This window comes from Chiloscyllium plagiosum, unplaced genomic scaffold (assembly GCF_037043375.1).
Source record: "Chiloscyllium plagiosum isolate Xiang-an unplaced genomic scaffold, Cpla_swu_hap1 HiC_scaffold_10, whole genome shotgun sequence".
Lineage (NCBI taxonomy): Eukaryota > Metazoa > Chordata > Chondrichthyes > Orectolobiformes > Hemiscylliidae > Chiloscyllium > Chiloscyllium plagiosum.
Genome location: NW_028270148.1, coordinates 59,989,665 through 60,004,828, shown reverse-complemented (window position 1 = coordinate 60,004,828; position 15,164 = coordinate 59,989,665). Strand labels below are relative to the sequence as shown.

The following is a 15,164-nucleotide window of genomic DNA, read 5'->3' as shown; positions in this document are numbered from 1 at the left end:
CAATCAGTATCCTGTTCCTGCCTTATCTCCATAATCCTTGATTCCACTATCCTTGAGAGTTCTATCCAACTCTTTCTTAAACGAATCCAGAGACTGGGCCTCCACTGCCTTCTGGGGCAGAGCATTCCACACACCCACCACTCTCTGGGTGAAGAAGTTTCTCCTCATCTCTGTCCTAAATGGCCTACCCCTTATTTTTAAGCTGTGTCCTCTGGTTTGGGACTCACCCATCAGCGGAAACATGTTTCCTGCCTCCAGAGTGTCTAATCCTTTAATAATCTTATACGTCTCAATCAGATCCCCTCTCAGTCTTCTAAACTCAAGGGTATACAAGCCCATTCGCTCCAATCTTTCAACATAAGATAGTCCCGCCATTCCAGGAATTGACCTCGTGAACCTACGCTGCACTCCCTCAATAGCCAGAATGTCTTTCCTCAAATTTGGAGACCAGAACTGCACACAATATTCCAGGTGCGGTCTCACCAGGGCCCTGTACAGCTGCAGAAGGACCTCTTTGCTTCTATACTCAATCCCTCTTGTTATGAAGGCCAGCATGCTATTAGCTTTCTTCACGACCTGCTGTACCTGCATACTTGCCTTCATTGACTGGTGTACAAGAACACTCAGATCTCTCTGTACTGCCCCTTTACCTAACTTGACTCCATTGTGTATTTGTAAAATCTTCCTCACTGTCCTGTTTTGACACCATCACCATGATAACTTGTTATGATTGCTCTACCTTAATTAGTTTGTACAGTTGTGGGTTACTTGTTACTTTGGTTAGACCCTTGACATGTGACTCTTATATCTATCATGTTATTTCAGCCGTTTGGTTTGTCTCCAGCAGCACCTTATTTTTATTTTTTTGTAATTATCCCTATGCCTCCTATAATCAGATTATAGGTCATTCCTTCACTTACTATTCAGCTGTTGACAATCTACTCACACTGTCTGTCACTTTTGATCGCCTGCAGAGACTTATTATTCAGCCTCTCGACACGCCACTCACACCATTTAATGATCTTTTGATCTCTCTGCCTTTAACTTCTGTGCTTATAGCTTTTCTTCACTTCACCTGATGAAGGGGTGGTGCTAAGAGGCTATGATTCAAATAAATCTGTTGGACTATAATCTAGTGTTGTGTGACTTCTGCCCTTTTTAAACAACCTCCTGCACTCCCTGTACTTGTGAAGGGCCTCTCTTGTTTTAATGCACTTTATCTGACATGTGCTTCCTTCTGTTTCTCTAGCAAACTCTCTATCCCCTGGCATCCAGGGTTCTTTCAACAATGTTGTCCTTGCCCTTAACTATTAGAGGGCCTCGCTAGATCTGAATTTTCACTATACTACTTTTAAAAGACTCCCACTTTCCAAATGTAGACTTACTTGCAGACAGCTGCTCCCAGTCTATATTTGCCAGATCCTGTCTTATGTTGAAATCATGCTTCCCCCAATTTAGACACTAAAACTTTTCCCCAGCCTTATCTCTTTCTATTATGATTTTGGAACCTATGGTTACTATTCGCAAAATGCTCACCCGTTGAAAATTCAACTATTTGACCAGCTTCATTCCTGAGGATTCGGTTTGGTGCTGCGCCATTTCTAGTAGGACGGTGTACTGGCACAAAAAGCTGTCCTGGGTGCACTTTAAAATTTCCACCCTGTCTGGTCCTTCCACACGAAGTATGGAAGTGTGTTCAGCCGCAGTTCCTGATTCATCAAATGGAGTGCTGGAGCTGCAGATAGACTCACTACGGTTGAGGACATTCTGCCTTCTTAATCACCCTGTCTCCCTGTGACGCAAATTTCAAACAATGTGGAATTCAAAACACAAACCAATTGTTGTTGGTCTTATGGAATAGTAGAACAGGTTCAAGAGGCTAATTTATCTACTTCTGGTTCTGGAGTTCAGTTTTTGGAATGCAGGGCACTGTTGACCCAGGAAAGGAGAGTGATCAACCAGAACAGCAGTCCTTGCTGCAGTTCATGATGGAACAACTTTTGAGAACATCTGGAGGGAATTACTGAGAAATCGGTGGGATCTGGCTTGATCACATTTGCTATCTGATGGGTGCTGTAGGGTGCTTGATGATTGGATAATTACCCATGATCAATTCTGGGTGTTAGAATTAGGTATACTTACATTGTAGACTGTTTTACTTTTACTGTACTACTGATTATTCAAAACTGCAGAACCATTTGGCTTTATTCTCCTGCTTCTTGTCTTCCACTGTAGAGATAAAGATGCTTGGTCCCAAACCAGTTCTGATGAAGAATTATCAGACTGGAAATGTTAACTCTGCTTTCTTCCCACGGTTGCTGCCAGATCTGCTAGGTTTCGCCAGAAATTTCCTTTTAGTTTGAGTTCATAATATAATTTGGCAATCTTAGCTGGGATCAAATGTAAAGTTCATTGTCTGGATTATTTCATAATGTAATTTGAGAGCTCTTACATGGTTAGTAATCCATGTAGAAATAAGAGTGCTGGAAGTTGCTGAGGTTAAACCTGATAAAATTTTCAGGGTGAATTTTACTGTACACGTTGAAAACCAAAATGACTTTGTTAGTTGCTACAACTTTTCTAGAGAATGAAGACCTATTCCTGAGTTATTAACAAACACTGACCAAAGTCCAGTTAACAGCATTAGCAGAAAAGTTAGAATTAAACTATGCTTAAAATTGAGGGCTAAGATAACAAATATGGAGTCTCCTTTTAGTTGCTGTCATAACTCGCTGACCTTCGATTCCTGTCTAATAATGTATTGAACCACTCTTCAATGATTCCTAAACTAACCTAATTGACCGATTGACAACCTGTCAATGAGCCATCTTCACTTGCTAGGTAGAATTGAATGTTGACACCTAGCAACTCCTGGAATTGCCTGTTCCTTAAATGCCAAGTGTTATGGATTGCTGGCTTGTTCAATATAAAAGAAATGAATGCAATGAGAAGATTTATGTTTAAATCTTAAGTAATTGAAAACTACATTTTAGCGATATTTCATTTGTGTTTGTTCTACAGGTTAAATACTGCCAGTGATAACATGCTTAACTTTACACTTGAATTTACAAACTGGAAGAGGCTTCCTTCAGTTGTGGAGCAGATTCTTTTCTGTCGTAGAGCAAACTCCACTTGGATTCATCAGAAATATTTTGGTATGCAAGCTTTCAAAGTACGAATTAAAGTGAAGTACTTGTTGAGTTGATGTGACTCTTAATTTGATACAGACTCTTACTCTTACTGAGATCACTAAATTTAGAGCAATCTTTTTGAAATAGCTTCTGTTTGAAACATGTTTATTTAACTTTTGTTACTGCTCTCTCTCTCTGCCTATGCTGATTTTTTTTTTGTCTGATTTTCCCCTGTTGTGAAAGGCTATATTTTTATTCCTCCTTCATAGTTTTAAACATATGTTTTGCTTCATATTTACCCTGAGATTTCTGTCTTTGTGGCACATAATCCTTTCAAACTTTTTATCTATGTAAATCACTGTTGTATTCCAGTAATTTTAGTTGCACAATTATAATCATTCTGATATTCTTAAATGTTACCTGTTTTTTGGTTCACTTTCTTGTTATAGCTCTTCAGCTATAATTTAATGTGAATTATAAATGAAATAATTCGTGTTGACATTATATATTAGAAAATAAAACAAGTTTTAAACATCTTCCTCTTTTGAGAAATAACAATCTTGGGAAGAGGGAGGGAAGAGCAGGAGAACAGGAGGGGGCAAATGGATGGAAGCGTTTGAATGATTAGTGACAGGGAATAGAATATTTCTGAGGCATTTGGACATTACTGTGCCAGTGCTGATTTTTCTGCTCAGTGAGCATTGGATGGGAGAAACAAGCCTTTGATCCACTGACACTTTGCTGGACAAGTGGGCAGTGACAAAAATTTTGTATGTGGATGGATAGTGGCAGATATCAAAAAGATTGTTCAGGAAGGACAGTGTGTGAGCCAGGCTAAATTGCTAAGTGTGGGTGAATGGGGGCGCTTAGTGCTGTACTTCTGCTTGATATGGAAAGAGCATTAAATGAGGTGAATGGGAGCAATAGATGAACGGATGGTGACCAAAGCAGGGATGAGGGAGGAGTGTGAGAGGATAAGATGCATTGCTTAATGTTGTGCAGTTGGAAAGTGAAGGTTACTGAAGTAATTACTGGACAATTGTAAAGTCCAGAGTACTGAAATAATGCTCTGGGGAAAAAGATGTAGAACAGTCTCATTAGTACATTGCTGTAGTCCGGTTTGGTGAGGAGGGAACCCTGGTCCTGTTTGACTGTGAGAGAATGATTGTTATTTGCAACATGTTCATGTGTGTGATGCTGTTGGTGTGCTCTTTGAAAGGGTGAGTTAACCTTTTATTTCTTAGACTGCATGAGACTCATGAATGGCAGATTTACACATGGGAAATGGCATATAACTCAAATTTTATTGCAAGAGTAAAGGTTATATATATATTTTTTTTAATTGGTAACAAGCTTCCAAACACAGATAATGCATTTACTTACCACCATTTCCACCCATTTGTTCACATCTCAAATGTCTAATATATATTTTGTAATTACCAGTGGGATGACATTAAATTTTCTCATGAGATACGTCTTGATCACGGAAACCTACTTATTCTTTCCAAGCCATACCCAATTATATAATTACATTCTGATTGGCTCAAGTTAAACTGACTTAAAGGTGATGGACATTGACTGAAGTCACCTCCCACTATCTGCTGACTGGCTCTGGATGTTGCCATTTATCATTGGGTCCATCCTCTTCATTAAGTTTGGTATTGTGACTTCATTGAGGCAAATATTGTTTGTTTCTTTGTTAAAAGGAAAAAGGGAGGCCTGTGTAATCTGTACTCAATGTCTTATATCTCAGTCCTAGTTTAATTAGTGAAGTTCCCAACGAAACAGAGATTTCTATCTCACTAACAGTTTGTTTTTCCACAGTTTGATTCTCTGTGCAGTTTATATTCCTATAGTTAAAAATCACACAACACCAGGTTACAGTCCAACAGGTTTATTTAGAAGCACTAGCTTTCGGAGGGCTGCTCCTTCATCAGGTAGCTATGGAGCAGATTCATAAGACACAATTTATAGCAAAAGATTACAGTGTCATGCATGCAACTGATACAATATATAGAAAAAACCTAGATTGCTATTAAGTCTTTCATCTTTTAGAATGGGTTGCAGGTTTCAGTTCATTAATATGTAAATCCCAGAACTACTTTCAAGTTACATTCTCGAGATAACTTAAGGTTTGATTAAAAAAAATGACCTCTTAGCTCAGACAATGCCTTAAAGGTATGAGTTTAAATTCTGTCTGTATACTAATCTTGAGTCAGACTGGTCCCATTTCCAAAAAAGGAATTAATAAGTAGTTCTGGAATTTGCATATTAATGAACTGAAACGTGCATCCCATTCTAAAAGAGGAAAGACTTAACAGCAATCTAGGTTGCCCATCTGATTTCTCTGAAGGGCTCCGGCCCGAAACGTCGATTCTCCTCATCCTCGGATGCTGCCTGACCTACTGTGCTTTTCCAGCAACACGCTTTCGACTCTGATCTCCAGCATCTGCAGACCTCACTTTCTCCATCTGATTTCCTTTGTAAGTATACTTCTACTGCCCTCGTCATAGAGTCATAGAGATGTACAGCATGGAAACAGACCCTTCAGTCCAACCTGTCCATGACGACCAGATATCCCAACCTAATCTAGTCCCACCTGCCAGCACCCGGCCTATATCCCTCCAAACCCTTCCTCTTCATATACCCATCCAAATGCCTCTTAAATGTTGCAATTGTACTAGCTTCCACCACATCCTCTGGCAGCTCATTCCATACATGTACCATCCTCTGCGTGAAAAAGTTGCCCCTTAGGTCTCTTTTATATCTTTCCCCTCTCACCCTAAACCTATGCCCTCTAGTTTTGGACTCCCCAATCCCTGGGAAAAGACTTTGTCTATTTATCCTATCCAAGCCCCTCATGATTTTATAAACCTCTATAAGGTTTATTATTCGAGGGATTCACTGAATTTCAGCTGTTTATACCTGACATATATCTCCTTTTTCATGAACAGAGCCTCAATTTCCCTGGTCATTCAGCATTCCCTATACCTATCAGCCTTGCATTTCACATTAACAGGAGCATACTGCCTCTGAACTCTCATATCCTCCTTCCCTGAAGGACATTAGGGAACCACATAGGTTTTTCCAATAATCGACAATGGTTTGATGGTCATCATTAGACTTATAATTCCAGATTTCTATTGAATTCTTGAATTCTGCACAATTTGTAACTGAAATGAAATGACAGCAAACAAAAACAGGCCACTGAACCTAAAGGATTGTTATTTCTATTTAGACTCCACTTGAGCTTCTACTCACCCGATCAACATATTCTTCAATTCCTTACTTCTCACAACAGAAAATCTATGTACCTTGAAACTGAAGCTTCTCCATGATTGTTGGTATACTATTAGTTAGTTATTACTTCACCCACTGTCTGGGTGAAGAATTTTGTGCTTAATATCCTATTGGCTGCAGTATTAACTAATTTTGCTAATGTTTTCACTAATTGGACAATTTTAACTAGGTCTAAGTTACAGAATAAGGGGAAGCTCATTTTAAATTGAAATGCAGAGACGTTTTGTCTCCCAGAGGGTAGTGAATATCTTGAATTTTCTATCTCAGAAAATTGTGGGACGAGATCACTGAAGTATTCAAAGAGGAGGTAGATTTTTGAAATATCAGCATGTTAACAGCTCTGAGAAGCTGACATGAAAGAGGAGTTGAAGTCTAGACAGATCATCCGATGTCTTATTGAATGGCAGAGGAAGCTTGAGGGGCCAAATGATCAACTACTCAAAGTTTGGGTGAAGATTTGTAGCTCGGGTGCTCGTTGTTGTGGTTCAGTTCGCTGAGCTGGAAATTTTTGTTGCAAACGTTTCGTCCCCTGTCTAGGTGACATCCTCAGTGCTTGGGAGCCTCCTGTGATGCACCTCTGTGGTGTTTCCTCCGGCATTTATAGTGGCCTGTCCCTGCCGCTTCCGGTTGTCAGTTTCAGCTGTCCGCTGTAGTGGCCAGTATATTGGGTCCAAGTCGATGTGTTTGTTGATGGAGTTTGTGGATGAGTGCCATGCTTCTAGGAATTCCCTGGCTGTTCTTTGTTTGGCTTGCCCTATAATGGTAGTGTTGTCCCAGTCGAATTCACGTTGCTTGTCGTCTGCGTGTGTGGCTACTAAGGATAGCTAGTCGTGGCGTTTCGTGGCTAGTTGATGTTCATGGATGCGGATCGTTAGCTGTCTTCCTGTTTGTCCTATATAGCCAGACTACTGCGACCACTAGGACTTATAACAGCACACAAACCAACAGCCACCCTCAGACAACAACTCACCAGAACAAAGGACCCGATACCCAGCATGAGCAAAACTAATGTAGTGTACAAAATCCCATGCAAGGACTGCACAAAACACTATATAGGACAAACAGGAAGACAGCTAACGATCCGCGTCCATGAACATCAACTAGCCACGAAACGCCACGACCAGCTATCCTTAGTAGCCACACACTCAGACGACAAGCAACATGAATTCGACTGGGACAGCACTACCATTATAGGGCGAGCCAAACAAAGAACAGCCAGGGAATTCCTAGAAGCATGGCACTCATCCACAAACTCTATCAACAAACACATCGACCTGGACCCAATATACCGGCCACTACAGCGGACAGCTGAAACTGACAACCGGAAGCGGCAGGGACAGGCCACTATAAGTGCCGGAGGAAACACCACAGAAGCGCATCACAGGAGGCTCCCAAGCACTGAGGGTGTCACCTAGACGGGGGACGAAACGTTTGCAACAAAAATTTCCATCTCGGCGAACAGCACCACAACGATCAACTACTGCTCCCATTTCATATATTCTTGTCGAATTCTGTGTATGATCTATCTACTTGGGAAAATGGTGGTGTAGTTGCAGTGTCATTAGGCTAGACTAATACTTCAGAAGCAGAATCTCCTATTAAGATGACATGGAGTTAAATCCCATTGTGGGAGCTGGTGGGCTTTAAATTTAAATGCAATTAATAAAATATGGAATTAAAGCTAGTATCAGTAATTGTGATTTTTTTTGTAGAAACCTATCTGATTCACTGATGTCCTTTAGGGAATGAAATCTGGCATCCTTACCTGGTCTGGTCTGCACACTGACCTAGCAATTCAGGCGCAACAAAGACACAAACGAGAATTCTTAGAGGCATGGCATTCTAACCAGAACTCCATCAACAAACACATCGATTTAGATTCTATCTACCTTCCCTTAAAAAAAAACTGGAAATCAATCACCCACCTTAAGAAACTAAGACCTATAAATAGGCGGGACATACCACTAGCACTTCACCAGAGACTCTCACTGATAATGTTACCTAGTATGGTGATGAAACTTCTGAAAACAAACCTTCAAGCTCAGTGAGCTAACTTAATACTTAGATGGAAATGTGTTGCTGGAAAAGCGCAGCAGGTCAGGCAGCATCTAGGGAACAGGAGAATCGACGTTTCGGGCATTAGCCCTTCTTCAGGAACTGACCTGCTGCGCTATTCCAGCAACACATTTCCATCTCTGATCTCCAGCATCTGCAGACCTCACTTTCTCCTCCTAACTTAATACTTATTCAGTTCAAAGCATTTATGGAAGGGCAATAAATGCCATACATGCCAACAATGCCCACATCCCATGAAAGTGTAAAGAAATAAAATCAGTCGCTATCTCAATTTTATCATCTGACTGTCAGGTTTTCACTGCAAGTATATTTTGTCTTGTTTTGTTTTGTTGTAGTGGATGCTCCGTTCAGAAACAGTTATTATGACACAGGGATAGCAAGCCAGACCAAATCAGACTCTGAAATTAAAACAGTCAATAATCCTCAAAATTACTTAATAGTTCCTAACTAGGCTTTACAAATAACCATTGTTCGGCACAGTTTAAAACTTAAACCAAAATTAACTATTTATTGTTAATAAAGTGACTTTAGCAAAACACAGATGAACTGTAAGGCAATCTAATTAATATCTATATCTAACCCTAATCATCTTTGATCACCAAACTCCCACTCTCACAACAACAGACAGGGGATAAATTAACAAAAAGTAAAAGGAACATAAGTTGACAGTTCAATAACTGTTTCAATTATGAATACCAATCCTTCATGAAATATGATGGGATGTGTTACAGGTGCGCAGGATTGTATCTTGCTTGAATTCGAAAGTTATTGATCAATGCAAACAGTTTCCACATACTCGCCTGATTTCTTAAGACTGGTGTTAATTTCTCAGGACTTCCAACAAGTTGATAACTGGAGAATCATTTGAGAGAGTAAAACCAAAGAAGCTCAGTTCAACAGCTTCAAATGCAACACACTGCTTACTACTTTCAAAAATCTGGTCAAAGCCGGTACATTCTTTGTTTTTTCTTTCCATTTTTTAACATTACTTGTGTTGGCTGGCCAGCATCTATCCTCTCTTGATCGACCAGTTCAACATCCAACCATCTGCCAGTCCCTGAGCGAAATAACATCTTGGTGCTAGTTTGTCTATCGTACTCCCAGTCCAGTACTTAACCTGCATCATCAGGCCAGTGCCCTGCAGCAAACACCAGCTTTTTTGTGGTCTCCTTCTTTTAAGAACAAGATGCTATTCAAAGTTCAATTCTCAACTGCAATTCTTTGTTCCAAACCAAAAATGAGAATAATAAAAGAAAAATACTGATGGTCCCAACGCTGTTTTATGTGGCTTTGAGTTGTAGCCTTAATAATCCTTTTAAGACTGTATTTGCCAGCAGTTTTTAGGTACTTATTTTATCTGCATCTGTCTGTGAAGGCATTACCTCCTACTTAGATTCCTCCTATATGAATTGATATTCTTTGGATTCAGGGCAGCCGCTTATAACTGACCAGTGCTTATTCTTCCTCAAAATTCCCCCAAAAATTGGTAGCACCACAATCTTTAACTTTTAACATTTCCTGGAATATTGTTTGAGGAGAGTTCAGGGTTAGATCATCGATTTTTATTTTTGTTCCTATTCCACTTTTGCTCTCTAGAGATGCTGAGGCCTTTTGCACAAGTCCAGTTTTTCTTCACTTGAAATTAAGTTTGGATCTCTGGTCTGTAAAGCATTGAAACATAACTCAACATAATTCAATAAGTGAGCATGAGGAATTCCTAATGTGTAACCAGCGAGCAGGTAGCAGCTAAAAGTATAGGAGCAATAGAAAGTATATTTTAAAAAACCTCTAAAAAACATCCAGGATCTAGAGATAACTATGAATTTGGCAAGCTGAGTGACTCACATTTATTATTGTCACAAAAGTGAAATAACCACTTTCTCAGCATTTTACTTTTCAGCATTTTTAATGCATTAAAATGAACTTGGTAATAACCATAGCCATTGCAGAATTATTAGGAAGAGGGATTAGTGAAAAAAGTGAAATGTCATGAACTAAATTAGTTTTGAATGTTATCATGCATGAATATCTGAAAGCTGCTGTAATAATGCAAGCATTAAATAAAAATGTACATGCATTAAGTTTCAACTAAATTCTTCTGGAGCTGAGACATAGCAGAAAGCTTGACCCAAAGACTATAATTTTGATCTGTATTTGATATATTTTTCATGATGTTTTAATTTTCTATTCCAATTTAGATGATATTCCTTCGTTGACGCACCTCTGTCGTTTAAAAATTCGATCAACTCTGAAAAGTGAATTCCTTCGTTCTGATAAATTTATTCGGACATTACCACTCCCTGTCTGTCTGCATGATTTTCTTCTTTATAAAGAAATATTGAAATTATATGGCGTTCCAGAAATTTCAGAGAGTCAAGAAGAAATCCACAGTGAAAATAATTACATATAATATTCAGAAGACTGATTATAGCAAACATCTGATGTGTATAAGGTAAACTGAAAAATATGTAAGGCGTGGCTATTGTGTCTTGATGCTTACATTGTCAGTCATCATAAAATGTGCATGTCTAGATGTATCTGTACACCTGTGCCACCATAAGATTTTAATTTAACGGGTCAGTTTTGTTTCGAATTAAACTTTTTGCTAACTATTTCATTTTAGCGTCTGCCACTGTAAAATGTTGTGGAATGTGAACTGTAAACAATACCTCACAATCATTATGCGTTGTACTTTTGACTTTAAATATCAAATGAAGGGAGAGTTTCTCACTAAATCTGTCCCTCATCGTTAGCTCTTCCCTTTTGATGTCTTCCATTCTAGTTTATTTACACAGTTCCCAGCATTCTACAGTAGCTCACCCAAGAGGCAGCTGTTCATTTGCGAGTCTTGACAGTGAATCTTGACAGACTGTTCGACTAGGGATTATTACAGTCAAGTGCAATTCTGTTCTCAACTAATATCCACATATGTGCACTTTCAACAACGGTAATGGATTCTGATAGATGAGAACCTTATTTAATTTTTCTCTTTTGTGCATAGGCCAGTTGTAATATCGTTATTCTTGTTCTGATTGAAACTAGGCAGAGCAGCAGAAGCTAGGATTGAAACCGGGTCTTTACTGTTGGGGTAGTTCAGCTACTCCATGTCAATTTTCAGAGAGACATAGAATACTATAGTATTCCACAAAGTGGTTTACCCTCCCCTGACTGTGTGCTGGATTTTTGAAAGACCTGTTAGTTTCCCTCTTCCTCCCATTGCTACAAGTGTAGTAAAAAGACAGAACTAAAGGCTCTGAACCAAAAACAGAAATTGTTGAAAAAACTCAGCCAAACTGGCAGCGTCTGTGGAGAGAAACTAGAGTTAAAGTTTTTGGTCCAGTAACTTCCTTCAGAACCTTTCTTCTGTTCTGAGGCAGGGTCACTGGATTCAAAACTTTAACTTTGCTTTCTCTCCACAGATGCTGCTAGACCTGCTGAGTTTTCCAGCAATTTCTGCTTTTGTTTCTGCTTTTGTTTCTGATTTTCAGTGTCTGTAGTTTTTTTGTTCTTTTGTGTTTACTGAAGGGTCTGAGTCTGCATGCACATAGTATATTTTACAAATCTGATTAATTGGAAAGGGAAATCAGGTTTGACTGACTTATTGGAGGTATTTGAGGATGTGAGAGTGTGGTGCTGGAAAAGCACAGCAGGTCAGGCAGCATCCTAGGAGCAGGAGAATCGACGTTTCGGGGATAAGTCCTTCATCAGGAATGAGACTTGTGGCCTGGGGTCTGAGAGATAAATGGGAGGGGGTTGGGGTTGGCGGAAGGTAGCTGAGAATACGATAGGTGGATGAAGGTGGGGGAGAAGGTCATAGGTTGGAGAAGAGGCTGTAGCGGATAGTTGGGAGAAGTGATGGGCAGGTCAAGAGAGTGGTGCCGAGTTGGAGTCTTGGGACTGGGATAATGTGGGGGGAGGGGAAATGAGGAAACTGGTGAAATCCACATTTATCCCATGTGGTTGCAGGGTCCCAAGGCGCAGTGTGAGGCGTTCTTCTTCCAGGCGTCAAGTGGTAAGGGTTTGGTGATGGAGGAGGCCTAGGACCTGTATGTCCTTGGTGGAGTATGAGGGGGAGTTGAAATGTTCAGTCATGGGGCAGTGTGATTGGTTGGTGTGGATTTCCCAGAGATTTTCTCAGAAATGATCCACAAGTTGGCATCCTGTCTCCCTGATGCAGAAGAAACCACATCGAGTGCAATGGATACAGTATATGACATTGGTGGCAATAGAGGTAAATTTGGTGCACTAACCTCTACACCGTTGAAGACAGGCACCTACTCGTAGACAAGAGGGGCGCAATGGTAGTTTGGCACACCAACCTCTACACCACTGAAGCCAATTCACAGGCACCTCCTCCTACTGCCACCTTGACCATGACCTCTCCTCCCATCACCAAACCATTGTCTCCAAGATCTTCCACAACCTCATCACCTCTGGGGATCTCACATCAACAGCCTCCAACCTCATCGTCCATGAACCCCGCACCGCCCGATTCTACTTTCTTCTGAAGATTCTCAAACCTGACTTCTCCAGTTGACCCATTGTCTCAGCCTGCTCCTGTCTGACTGAACTCATCTCTGCGTACCTTGGCATCATCCTGTTCCCCTTAGTCTAGGAACTCTCCACATACGTTTGGGACACCACTCATGCCCTTCACCTCCTCCAAGACTTTTGTTTCCCAGGACCCCATAGCCTTATCTTTACCATGGACATCCAGTCCTTGTACACGTCTATCTGCTATGACGAAGGCCTCCAAGCCCTCCGTTTCTTCCTCTCACGCCATCCCAGTACCCTTCCACTGACAACCTCATCCGCCTGGCTGAACTGGTCTGAACTGTAAAAATTTCCTTATTCCCAATTCCTCCACCTCTGCCACATCTGTTCCCAAGATGACCCATTCCACCTTAGAAAATCCCAGATGGCCTTACTCTTCCAAGATCGCAATTTCCCTTCCCATTTGGTCGACGATGCCCTCCAGTCCATCTCCTCCACTTTCTGCACCTCCATCCTCAAACCCTACCCCTCAGAACGCAACAAGAACAGAACCTCCCGGTCCTCACTTTCTATCACACCAACCTCCATATACATGGCATCATCCTTCACTTCTCCCACCTTCAAACAGACCCTGCCACCAGAAAATGAAAAGGACTAGTCTTGAAGGCCTAAGGTCAAAAGCATTGTACAATCTAGCTTTCCTTTTCATTTTTGTGACCTTTATTGTTTTATGAGATTGCTTTATGCATGACAGCCAAGCAAATATTTGAAGTTAGTCTAAATACAGAAGCTATTTAGCTGCTTAAAGGAACATTCAGACTGGTGTGTTTTCCTTGTCAGGACATTGAGTACATTTGTGAAACAAGTTATTACAAGATAACTTATTTATCTCTGGATTTAATTATGTTTTACGTTTGATTGGCTGATATAAATTGATCCAGTCAACAGCACAGAGAAAGCCCCTTTGCTCCATCAAATCGACACTGGTCAAAAAACTATTCTATTCCAACTTTCCAACACTTGGCCCATAGCCTTACGTGCCTTGGCATCATAACTGTACATCTAAGGATTTCTGCCTCTATTACCCTTATCAGCAGTGAGTTCTAGATTTCCAGCACCCTCTGAGTTGGAGGGAAAAAACCTCTTGCTCCTTAAATCGATCCCCTTTGGCCTTAGGGTCTTTGAGCTTTTCACCGTGTGGAAAAGTTCCTTCCTATCTGCCCTATCATAATGTTCTTCATCTCAATCAATCTCCTCTGCTCCAAGGAAAACAACCTAAATCTACCCAATCTCGCTTTGTATCTAACTCTCTCCGGCCTGTGCAACATCCTGAAGAACCTCCTCGTCACCCTCTTCAGTACAATCACATTCCTCCTATAACGTGGATTCCAGAAATGCACGCATTACACTAGCTATGGCCCAACTAGTGGGTTTTTTTTGTAAAAATATTTATTAGCAAATTTTTTTAACTTTGCGAACATATAAAATTAGTGAAAAATACAATCAATAACACATATCAGTATAATAAGAAAAAAAACACAAATTACAATACAACTACTGTCTACCATCTACTAACCTACCCTACAATACAAAACCCTAACATTGTGCAAAGCAACACCAGTAAATAAGTAAATAACTAATAGCTCAAAAAATAAAGCACAGATTACAGAAGTTATGCTTGGTGCAAAGCTCCCAAACAAAGGAACGGGATCATTGAATATACATCCGTATTAATTCAGGAGACCCCCTTCAGGGCCCAGGGCTTGACAAACCTAAACATCCTGGTTAAATAAATGCCCTAGTTAAGATAGCTAATAAATCTATGGCAGTAGGGCTGCCATGTCTTATAAAAATGGTCTGTTGTGTGCTGCACCATGTTTGTAAAAAAAAGTCCAAGGGAATGTGCTCCATAATTAATTCCTGACATCCCAGCAAGCCCGGCGGGTTCTCAGACACCCAATTCATCAGAATATTCTTCCGTGCACAGTATGCAAGAATATTAAATAGTTTCTTCTCATGCCCATCTAAAGATGGTAAAGTCAGTAGACCTAAGAGGTGAGATATCGGGTCTACTTTGACTTCAATCCTCAATACCCTTCCTATCTCTCCCGCCACGGCGCTCCAATAAACACAGAGTCTGTGGCATGTCCAGAAGCAATGGCT

General features: G+C 40.4%; 1 protein-coding gene across 3 annotated transcripts in view; it reads left to right on the top strand.

Moving 5' to 3' along the window:
* asb3 (ankyrin repeat and SOCS box containing 3) overlaps nt 1-11,124 on the top strand; it is a 77,234-nt gene extending 66,110 nt beyond the window's left edge. For all 3 annotated transcript variants that reach the window (XM_087991382.1, XM_087991381.1, XM_087991384.1), the window contains 2 exons: nt 3,022-3,155; nt 10,706-11,124. In XM_087991382.1, coding sequence (XP_087847508.1) covers nt 3,022-3,155; nt 10,706-10,917 — 346 coding nt within the window. In that variant the 3' untranslated portion in view covers nt 10,918-11,124. The remainder of the gene's footprint in view (nt 1-3,021; nt 3,156-10,705) is intronic.
* The last annotated feature ends 4,040 nt before the right edge of the window (nt 11,125-15,164 follow it).